This window comes from Corvus cornix, chromosome 1, assembly GCF_000738735.6.
Source record: "Corvus cornix cornix isolate S_Up_H32 chromosome 1, ASM73873v5, whole genome shotgun sequence".
In the NCBI taxonomy this organism is placed as follows: domain Eukaryota; kingdom Metazoa; phylum Chordata; class Aves; order Passeriformes; family Corvidae; genus Corvus; species Corvus cornix.
In genome coordinates this window covers 66,684,486-66,695,578 of record NC_046332.1, presented here as the reverse complement: position 1 = coordinate 66,695,578, position 11,093 = coordinate 66,684,486, and the positions used below count along the sequence as shown (strand labels likewise).

Genomic DNA, 11,093 nt, shown 5'->3' with positions numbered 1-11,093 from the left:
GCCACCCCGGGCGGCTCTTTAACAAGCCCCGCCCCCTCTGCGGACTCTGACCAATCGCGGCGCGCGGTGTGCGCCGCTGGGCCAATGGCAGGGCTCCCCCTCTCTCGAATGGGCCAATCGCCAGGGGCGCCGCCGCACGAATTCAAAGCAAGCCCGCCCCCGCCGCGCTGGCGCTGCGCCGGGGCGTCACGTGCAGCCGGGGGGGCGGGGCCGGCCCGCGAGTGCGCGGGGCGTTCCGGTTCCGGGCGGCGCGGGGTCGCCATGGCGAGCAACGCCGCCAGCCTGAATGCCGTGAGGGAGACCATGGATGGTGGGTGACAGCCACGGGGCAGGGACGCGCAGGCTGCAAGGGAGAGTGAACGCCTGGCCCCGCCGTTGGCCGTGGACAAGGGCTGCCCTCTTGGGACGAGGGATGCGGGTTGCGGCAGCTGAGAGATGCAGCCCGCAGCAGTTTCTTTTTTACTTCGTGTCACTTCGTGAAACGGTTCAAACACCCCCGCAGAGCGAGTGTCTTTGGACCTGGCGTGGCTTTTCTTGTTTTTTGATTTCGGTTGTTTTTAATTTAACTAACATAGAATACTGGGTGGGGGCTTTTGTGTGTTTATATACATTCATAGATGCGTGTGCATATATACATATTTGCTGCTGTTTCTCGTTCCTTGTGACGGTTAATGCAAGTGCTGTGACCTGGCCCAGTGCATCTTGGGTTTAAGGCGGGAGGCTGGAGGTGCGCGGGACAGAGCGGAGGCCCCGACCCTGTCACGGTGCCAGCGCAGCCCCTGAACTGGTCTGAACCCCGGTATTTTGTTCCTGTGCGTGGCTCACGTCAGAAAACCGACGTAAACTGCAAAAAAACAAAAACCAAAACAACAAAAAAAACCCAAAAAACCAAACCAAAAACAAACAAAAATCAAAAAAACCCGAACTACAACATAGTGAAAAAGCTTTGAGCACAGTAGTCGGTGTTACAGAACTACAATAGTTTCTGCTATGAAAACAATCCGAAAATGCAGGTACTGTTATGGGATAGGAAATGTGAGAGAAGGGGCAGTGGGAGTACTGGGAAATACTTTGGAGAATGATAGGTCATGAGAAATGTGAGCAGATGAGTAAAGTTTAGATGCTCACTTTTGGCCTGACTGTGAGGAACCAAAGCTGCCATGTTTTGGGCTTGTTTCTCAGTGTAGTGTGAAACTCTGGAATTCCACAAAATGCCTATACCAAAAGCTTATATGCAGAGTGGAAAGCAGCCAGGAAGTCTGCTGAGGGTTGTTGAATGTGAAGACTTTCTCTGAAAATGCCCTAATGAGGGAGTAGAGTCTAGGGAGAATGTTCAAGGGGTAGTGCGTTGTTATTTTCTCAGCATCTTCACTTCTCTTGAAGTTACCGCTGCTGTTACAAAAGCATTTCTTAGTACAGACCCTCATGAGTTGAGCCGGTGTAAAAATTAGCATTTCAGCGACTGATCTCCATGCTGTGACCTGCTGCTGGAGGCAAGACAGGACTAGCAGGGTCATTATGGCCCCTGTGATGCTGCAAGAGGGTAAAACCATTTTGTGCAGATAGAGAGACTTCTTTGGGAAGGACAGAGAATCTCTGACAACTTCCCTCTTTCCACTTCTGTGGGAATGATTTAGACAGGAGGGACAATAAAGACAAAGTAAGGCTTTTGAGAACAGGTATAGAAAGTGCACTGATCTTTAGATTTAGGAGCCCAGGCTTCCTGTGTAACTATGTGTATATTTTATTTAGGATAGATATAGACATTTAGCAGTTGTTGTTTGTAAAGTTGTTAAGAGCTCAGAATTGTTGTGGAGAAACTGCTACATCTCTCTGCCAAAGACACTGCCTCAACACCTAAAGATTAGAAAGGGCTTCATCCCTATCTGGAGTCCAAAAGCACAGAGGGGTCTTACAGCCTACCTTTTACCTAATTGGCAGGCATGTTAATTGTTGAATTCTTCACTTTTTTCTTTAGCTTTTCAAAACCCATTATCCAGTATTAAATTTCCTGAACCAGGAAAGCATGGTGTTTGTGTTAAAAGCTGTAGCTTTTGGCTTATGCTAGAAAATTGAGCATGTTGTTGAAGTTCAAACAGCAATGGACATCTACCATGTTCACACTGTAGAGGTACAGTAGAAGTTAAATGTTGATGAGGAACAATTTTGATCATTGAAATTTTTGTAGTCTGTAGGGACTAAACTGCTTTTTCATTTTTTTCTGTTGCAGTTCTGTTTGAGATTTCAAGAATATTAAACACTGGCTTGGATATGGAGACATTGTCTATTTGTGTGCGGCTTTGTGAACAAGGGATAAATCCAGAAGCATTATCATCTGTTATTAAAGAACTTCGTAAGGCTACAGAAGCTCTAAAGGTAATGCTCTAGTTTAAAAAGCTTATAAATTTGTTTTTAAGAGTAAGATGTACATGCAACTTGCTATGCTTCAGTTTGTAAAATGTAGTTGGATATGACTCGTTTTTAAATCAAGAAAATTAACTGTTCAATAGAGGAGGCAATAAATACAACTGAATTCAACGTGAAGCAGGAAATGGTATAAATAACATGTTTTGTAGAAAAGAAATAATTAGACTAACTCTTCTGAAGGAAAAGAACCACAACCAAAACTCAAAAATTTTTATTATGGTCACCATTTGTCCCCTTACCTGCATAATATCACAATTAGGTTTTTCCTTTAACCAATATCACCTCATTTCTACAACCTCAGATCTAACAGTGCGCAGCAGTGCTTGTAAACAGTTACATGCAGCTTGTTAACATAATCTTTACATATTGCTTTTACCCCCTTAACCTGTGCTTTGAACCTTTCCGAAGACTAACAAGAGGGGATTTTGTGATGTGTGTATATGTAGGGCTTTTCATATATGAATATTTACCTGTTTAACTAGTAGAGGGTAACTGTGGTTTAAAAAAACTTCTCGCTTGCCTTTTAAAGGATTTTCATTCTTTACTGTCTACCTAAACATCACAGTCATGACTTTTGTGTTTTGGGTGTTTTTGGTAGGTGGAGGGGAAGCCTATGTCTTGCTTCTGTTCTGAAAGACTGCATCCTTTATTTTTAACTTAGCATTTTTTCTATACTCATGCATATTTTGTATTTGTGTCTGTGCTTAAGCATATGCTTGCATGTGTATTTAAGTGTGTATAAGTAATTGAGGGCTATTTTACTGCTTCCATTGCTTTCACTGCTTTACCATTCCTGCTGCTCTCCTCTGCATGTTTGTCCCATAACTGGTTTAAAACCTACCAGTGTCAGTCTTCAACAACCATGCCTTGTTGACAGGGTTGAGTTATTCAGTAATAAAAATACTTATGTTCTTAATCAAATAATTGGCAGTGTGATTTATGCAGTTATGATTAGTGTCGTTCTTCTGAGTTTTGTGTCAATAATTTGTCTGTGTGGATGGGGTAATAATTACCATAAGTTATATAAAGTAAACTCCAAAGGTAACTATATTTATGCATTTGAGCCTTTCTTGAAAGTATTAGGGTAAAATGTACAAGCTTAAAGCTGCTTAGATACAGGATGTAACACAAGCAAACATCAGTGGCTCTTTTAGTAAAGGGTAGTGGCAGTTGACAGCATTTTTTTTTTTTTTTTAGAAAATACTAGTGTTCATTAGAAAAAAATGAAAGTAGCTTTTTTTTTAGACCTTTAAGTTCTCTAGGTAAATTTAAAAAGTTACAAGAAAAGATTAGATTTAATCTACGTTATGTCTCTTTTGGTGACTTGGAATAATTTTTTTTCTGTTTCTAGGCTGCTGAAAATATGACAGGCTGACATGGAAAAACATCTCTGCATGAGAAGCATGCCAAGTTAAAATTAACAGGAGCTCTGAAGATTGCCACTATTAAGAAAAAAAAAAGAAAGGAGTGTATGTGAAGGTTTCAGAGTATTACTGTAATGTTTTTCAAAACAATGGTGTATATTATAGCTTTGAAAAGTTTTTAATAAGTTCACTAGTAATATTATTACTTGGTATTTTTGTGAACTGTTTGTGTGTATTGTGCAACTGCTCTTCTTTGGCATCCTATACTTCTAAAATCATGCCAGATATTGTACATTTGTTGAATTTAATATGCACCAACAGATCTTTTTATAATGAGTGTAGCTTTGTTATTGCATCCTTTAGAAGTGCTAGTATATTCTGGGTTTTATCTCTTGCTTTGATGAAAAACTACATGTACAGTTTTAGTCTTGCTTTATGGTCCAGATAAGAATGAAGCCCATACTAACTTTATTTTAGAGGAAGGGCAGTAACTTAAGTCCTAAGCTGAAAGTAATAAATAAAGCATTTTTTAAATAATGTGGCTATTGAATTGTCCTTTTGATTTCAATTCAAATTACTGGGAAACAGTGTTTCACTTAGATAACAAAGGTTCTTCAGCTATCCATGTAGATATGTATGTAAATTTAAATTCTGGATGACATGGAATGTTTCATGGAGATAGCGTGCTGCATTTGTTGCACTTATACAGGATCTAAAGGCTGTATTGTTACTGCAATACAATGGTCAGTGCATACATGAGAAGCATCTGATTTGGTTGATAGGTATCAGTAAGTCTTTAAGCAGCTGCTTGGTACAGGAATGTCTTCTCATTTAGCACTAGTAACCTTCACTGATGCCAAAACAAGTGTTAATTTCCAGTAAGCATCCTTGCATCTGGGAATTCTACTCCATAAGAAAATGTTTTCTTGTGTGTTCTTCATCTGCTGCTGTTTAAGCTTTTTTTTTTTATTTAAGGTTTTTTGACTTTTTGTTAATGGTGGTTTCAAAGTGTAGTCCTAATGGGACCTAAAGCAACCTGCAGGGTTAATAGGGCAAAGCAGATTTCAAAATGAACCTGGAATCTTAGTTAAGCCTAAAATTACATTTGTGCAGAGATAAAAAGTTCTTTTTACTTTAAGAGTTTACATCATATACACTCTGGGTCATAGCTCTACAAAAAGCAAGGAAGGAAGCTAAATACTTCATATTGCTGGCAGAGAGAATAGAAAAATATTTATACTGCAGTGAATCACTTACCTTTATTTCCAGTTAGCCTGGCCAACAAGTCATTCCAGGAAGATGCTGTAAATAACCAAACTGGGGAATTTTTAAGTGGTTTTATTTTGCACACTCACAGCATCAATTTACAAATTGACTTTAAATGTTCATAACTTGAATATTGGCTGTATGAAAATATATCAACAATGAAATTTATCTTAGGAAATCTGAAAATTCAGTAAAATACCATGAAAACTCCAGTCAGATCAGCACAAATGAGCAATCAGCTCTCTTAATTTTCTCTGGACTGAGTAATACATGTCAACAATGAGAAGAGGCTTGGGAAGCATTCTTGCTGGTCTCAGGAGTCACATCTAAGTCTGTGAGATTTCCCTTGTATAACTTAAACTCTGAAAGTTTGCTGTAATTATAGCAAATGTGCCCAAAATAATACTGAAATTTTATTAGAATACATGTTTCTGCTGGTGCATTTCCTTTTCCTCCATTGCCAGATCTTTGGGTAATACAGGAAGTCTGATGACTTCCCTTGAATGTCACTCTATTGATTAGTTTGCATTTATGTATTTCCAGGGTTTTTTCTGACTTGCTAGCTCAATTTTGGTTTGGGTTCAATGTCTGAAATGCTTAAAACCAGCTTGCAACTGCAATATGAGAATTTATACATAATTGATATAATTTATATGATCTTCAACTGTCCAGTAAATTGCATCTACCATTTTACCATCTGTAAGCGTACAGCTTTTATGTATTTAGACATTTTCTGGTAGACCATTTGTTCTGCAGAATTACAGAAGGGCGTGTGTTTGACATTCAAAACCCCAATTTGATTTCTGTAAAATTAAAAATGCATTATTTCTCTTTATTATGTGGAACTAAAAAGGGAGAACATGCTGTTTCTTAAAGGTGGTGTAAGAAAACTCCGACTGCTTTTGGTTTGGGTTACCATCCACAACAAATACAATAAGTTTTATTTTTCCTCTTCCTGGTGAAACATGATAAAGAAAATCCCTCTAGTAGAAAGTTTCATACTGGAAATGCTTGTGCTGCAAGGTAAGTGTATCACTTCAATAGCATCCTCACTATGTGAACATGAGTGCTCAGACTTGGCGCTGATGACTGAGAAGTCTTGGCTGCATTTGTAACACACATCACCTTCTATCACATTTAACCAAGAAGCCGAGCAAACAGCACGTGCTTTTCCTCTCTGCTCCTTACTTACATGCTCTTGGAACTCCTGAGAAGATAAACTAGGAATATCTATACAGGTCCTGACCGAAGTTGTTTTTTCTAACACAATAGCTTCTTTTGTAGTTGCAGGCAGCTGCCTGAGGAAGGATAAGAACAATGCAAGCGCATTTGGTTGCTTTTCTTCTGTGTTCTCCTGGCTTTTAAATGTCTTCTATTCCAGGCTTTCCTGAACATCATATGGTTTGTCTATTTAGTAATTTTCAATGCTGTTTTTTCCAGTACTTGGCTAGTTTCCTTTGGACTATATATGCTTCCTGAGTAACAGCAGCCTTTATCAATAGATGGCTGTTGCATAAAGAATTGCCACTTCTTGTTCGTTTGGAGCCTGATTTTCACTAGTTTAATTTAATGTCCCTTGCACAGTAAACTTTTTTCTACCGTGCCATGTTCTGCAGATATGTAACTCGCCTTTAAACTTCCTCTTCTAAACTGAAATGCATTAGTATTTGAGTGACCAAAAGCATGGAATAGGATCTGTATTTACTGTTGTTTGAAACTTTTCTGGGTCTCATACATTATTTTCTGAGACGGGAACCAAAAATGCATGCAACATTAGCCATGCAGTTAAGTACTAGGCCTGCTTGATTACTTTCTTGTTCTTTATTCCTTTTCTAGTAATTCCTAATATTTGACTTGCTTTTTTAATTTGATCTGAATGTTGAGCTGTTTTTATGGCATTATCTAGGGTAATTGCAGGATCTCACTCTTTAGTAAAGTGATAAGCTCAGAGGTTATTTTTTCATATGTGGAAACTGTGGTTGTTTATCTCCATGTGTATTATTTATTTGTTTGTGCTGAATTGCATCTGCCACTTTTTCCTAAGCAATCTTCCATGTGTTTCTGCAGTTCATCACAGTTTGCTAGTAGTCTTGCTACCATCACTGATTTTATCATTGGGAAATTTTGTTGTTTTATCCCTTTTTTGAGGTTAATTATAAGTAAGTCATGCAGCACACAATGTATCAGACTGCAAAGGACCACTGGTGACCTAGAGCAGGAGCTGACCATTTATTTTCATTCCTTTTCAGTGATTTAGAATAAAATGCATCATTTTTACACCAGTCTTCAGTGTCACTTCATTTTACACACGTGTCTTCAGTGTCACATACAGCAGCTCTGACTGTGAGTTTAAGCACAGTTGTGAATCCAGTCTTGCAGAGAGCGTGGCATGCTTGATAACTATCAGGATCCCCAATGTTCTTTCCCACCTGCTGCTGTTTAGGTGAGCAAATACTGGTTCAATCCTAGATTTGCTTTTTGATTCAATCAACTAGTTCCTTCTGATTTTAACTCGTGTGCTTTTGCAGGCACCCTTTATTCCAGGGACTGGTCCCAGCAGGCTGCACACCAGAGCAGTCTGTTCTTCCCCAGCACTTTCCGACTTCAAACATCCCATCTGCTTTTATGTGCTCAGTTTCGTGCTACAGAAACACTGCAGTTTTTATTATTTGAATATACTTTAAATTAAAAGGCACAAAAAATGACAATAACTTGGACTCAACAGTGATGCATGATGTAGTATGGCTGTAGACAACCTGCTTTAAAGAGGAGCTTTACATTACTATGTGTGGTCTGAGCTAGGGACTTTGTCAGGTTAGTTTACTTTGAAGATTCAACTCTGAGTCACAAATATTACTGCTTAATTAAAGTTTGAAAACAGAATTTCAAAGAATGAAAGGTATGTCAAAGTAATTTCAACCTTTAAAGGAGTGAGGGCAGGGACAGAGAGTTTCATACCAGTGACCTCACGCCAGTACAAACATCCAGCTGCTAAATTTGGGATTTTATCAGCAAAGACTGAAAGATTAAAAAAGTCAGGTAACAAGAGACAGGATGAGAGGAAATGGCTACAAGTTGTGCCAGGAGCAGTTTAGATTAGATAGTAGGATAAATTTCTTCACAGAAAGGATTGTAAAACATTGAAACAGACTTCCCTGGGCAGTGGTGGAGTCACCATCCCTGGAAGCATTCACAAAATGTGTGGATATGGCGCTTCAGGACATCTTTTACTGGTGAATGTGGTGGTGGTGCTGGGTTGATGATTGGACTTCATGATCTTCAAGGCCTTTTCCAACGTTAGTGATTCTGTGTTGCTGTATGCTTCAATTTATGCAGGACAATTTTCTGTTAAAGCACCATCGGCATCATTCAGTAAAAGCACAAATGTACTGTGTTGTTCCCTGTTTTGGTGTCATGTTAGCTTGGGAGTGAGATTTGAAAAAGAAAAACCAAAAAACTTTAAAAAGTGGTGAAACCAAAATCTCAGGATTTGAAAAATGGTAATTTGAGAAGGATTCTTGAAGCATCATGAACAGATACTTTACTGTGAGGTTTTTGTGAATTTGTAGGAAGGGTTCCTGTTATTTACAGAAAATCGTTCCATCAAGTAGAAATAGTGAAGTAAAACCGTAATGCTGTCTATTTACTGCTTCCAGACCCACTGTTTATGCTTCAAGAAAGCACAGGGATAATTTAAATGAAGCCATAAAACTGTTTTGGGATGGGAAAGCAAGCCTGAAGAGGTCTCAAAGCACTCAGGGGCTGTGCAGGTTCTCAAAGGGAAGTTGAGAAGAGATGTAATGACCCTAGTTATGCCCTTGAGCAAAAAGGAAGTCTTGTGGGTACATCTTTTTAACCTGACAGAGAAAAGCAGATGCAATAGGTGATGTTGGAGAAATCAAATCTTAAAAATAAGGCACAACTTCCCAGGAGTGAAAGTAAGTAATCTTTGACATAGCATATTAGGGAAATGACAACTGGTTACTGCTTGATGTTGTTAAAATGAAATTAAAAGTACTTCTAAAAGATGTTATAATCCAGTTTCTGGGGCGAAGTCTGCAATACCTCTCTGCAGGGTGTCAGAGAGGCTGGCTGTAGCAGCCTCTGTCTGCGGAGTCTGTGAAGGGCAGTGTAAAACAGCTCTAAGTAAAAGTAATGTGAGGAAAATTAGGAATATTTAGGATGACTATCAGTGGTGTTTCTGTCAGTAAGATAAATGGAAGCCTGGCTTCCAAGATATTTAAATGTTACCTGATGAAAAAAACCCAAACACCACAACTATTAATTATCTGCACTGGAAATCTGGAATATATTGAGTCTAGGCACTTTTATTATCACTTTATAAATGTTCTTATTTTCTCACCTCCAATTTTTACACGTAAGAAGAGACCAGCTCATGAAAATGGATCTCTGAAAGAGCTCAGTGGTGTCATTATGTAGGCAAGTGGGAGTTTAATGCTCAAATTTAACTTTCATTGAAAGAGATGGAAAATGAAGGAGTGAAGAAGATGTCAGGCTGTACTGTGGTTACCCAAGGAAGCAGCCAGGAGGACCCCTTACTAGGGAAGGAGGCCTCACGAGGGTGAAGAGTCTGAGGAACATCCCAGCTTGAATTTATTAATGATTATTTTATTTGTACACCAGATCCAAATTTAGTATGTTTGAAGATAGCAGCAGTTATTTTCCTATTTAATGGACAGGAGATAGAGGAAAGAGAGACTTAGGTGGTCACATTGCCTTGGCATTTGGCTTTGAAGCTGGCACTGGTAAGACAATAAGGCTGCCAATCCCTCCTTGCATTGCTGCCTGTTGTGGGTTGTGAGGATGTGACTTGAAGGAGCTGAGTTACCAGCTCTCATTCCATCCCACTTTCCTGGGATACTGGAAAAGCTCCTCATTTCTTCTTGCATTCTTGGAAAGCTGCTTGGTACACACCCTGGTTTTGTTCCCAAGCCAGTTTATAGGGACATATGGTTGTTAACAGGATTAATTATAATTTTGTGAGGGGACAGCTAATCAAGGACAGAGAAGTAGTCTCATTCCTGTGACCAGCGCACTTGCATTGAATTCAAAGCCTATAGTAAGCAGCAGGTAGTTATTTAGTATTTGTCATTCACATCTGTGAAAACCCCAGGATGTTAAAATAATATGCACATAAAGGCTGAGACTTTATGGTACATAAATGCTGCATGATCAGTGTTAGGGAAAAATATTAATACTTTGCAAATACAGTGCTCTAGCATATATATGATTCAGTCAGGGGTTTAAAGAAGAATCATACACTAGACTTGCACATTTTGAAGTAAAGATACAAACAAAAACATCTGGACAATCATTTCCTAGGACATGTAAAGAGGAGGCTTGCTATTCTCTTACGTAAAATTCAGGATGCACTTTGAATTGTGTAAGATATAGGATATACAGAGATACAGAGTGAAGAAAAATTCAGGCTCTTTCCAGAGCAAGTGCTTCTCTAATTCAAAAAGGAATGTTTTGTTTAGCTTCACTTCAGGTAAAACCTGTCACAGGCATAGGAACAACTCAAGGTACATGCACAGCTATTTATTCCTACGTGCTGTGATGATTGCTCTCATTGAAGGCAGAAAAATGACTCTGGTGCATACACAGACTGACAATCTGGCCTGCACTTTTAGCAGGTATTTCAGACTATGTATTTCACTGGTAAGCATGATATCAGTAATAAAGCTGCCAGTCTTTGTACATTAGTGGCTGTCTGCTCTCATTAGATGGCTTCACAGCAGCTGTTCCATTTTTAGACGTTGGGCCAAACTCAGCATTGGCCCTGTGAAATTTTACAAAAGTTAGTGAGAATAGCAATAGAGCACATGAATCAACAGGGAATACGGATTTTGTTCATCTTAAGTGTGACCAGGTGGGGGAAATAAAGACATGATTTTGCTTGGGAAAATCCTATAGTTTTCGCATGGGAGGATACTCCAGTTAAAATAGGTTATTTTCCTTCATCTAAATATTAAAAAATAATAATTAAAATTAAAAGGAAAATTATTTTTCTAA

At 39.0% G+C, this 11,093-nt stretch overlaps 1 protein-coding gene across 1 annotated transcript; it reads left to right on the top strand.

Moving 5' to 3' along the window:
- The first annotated feature begins 140 nt into the window (after positions 1-140).
- Positions 141-4,332, top strand: MZT1 (mitotic spindle organizing protein 1). Its single transcript, XM_010405567.3, has 3 exons — positions 141-310; positions 2,231-2,376; positions 3,779-4,332. Exons 1-3 carry the CDS (start codon positions 262-264, stop codon positions 3,800-3,802), a joined length of 219 nt encoding a protein of 72 aa, XP_010403869.2. The 5' UTR covers positions 141-261; the 3' UTR covers positions 3,803-4,332.
- Positions 4,333-11,093: the final 6,761 nt, after the last annotated feature.

What these genes read in the sequence shown, in the direction of transcription:
- MZT1 (XM_010405567.3), top strand. Translation starts at nt 262, where the DNA reads ATGGCGAGCAACGCCGCCAGCCTGAATGCCGTGAGGGAGACCATGGAT. An exon ending in CGTGAGGGAGACCATGGATG is followed by an intron (nt 311 to 2,230) that starts GTGGGTGACAGC and finishes TTTCTGTTGCAG; the next exon opens with TTCTGTTTGAGATTTCAAGA. An exon ending in AGGCTACAGAAGCTCTAAAG is followed by an intron (nt 2,377 to 3,778) that starts GTAATGCTCTAG and finishes TTCTGTTTCTAG; the next exon opens with GCTGCTGAAAATATGACAGG.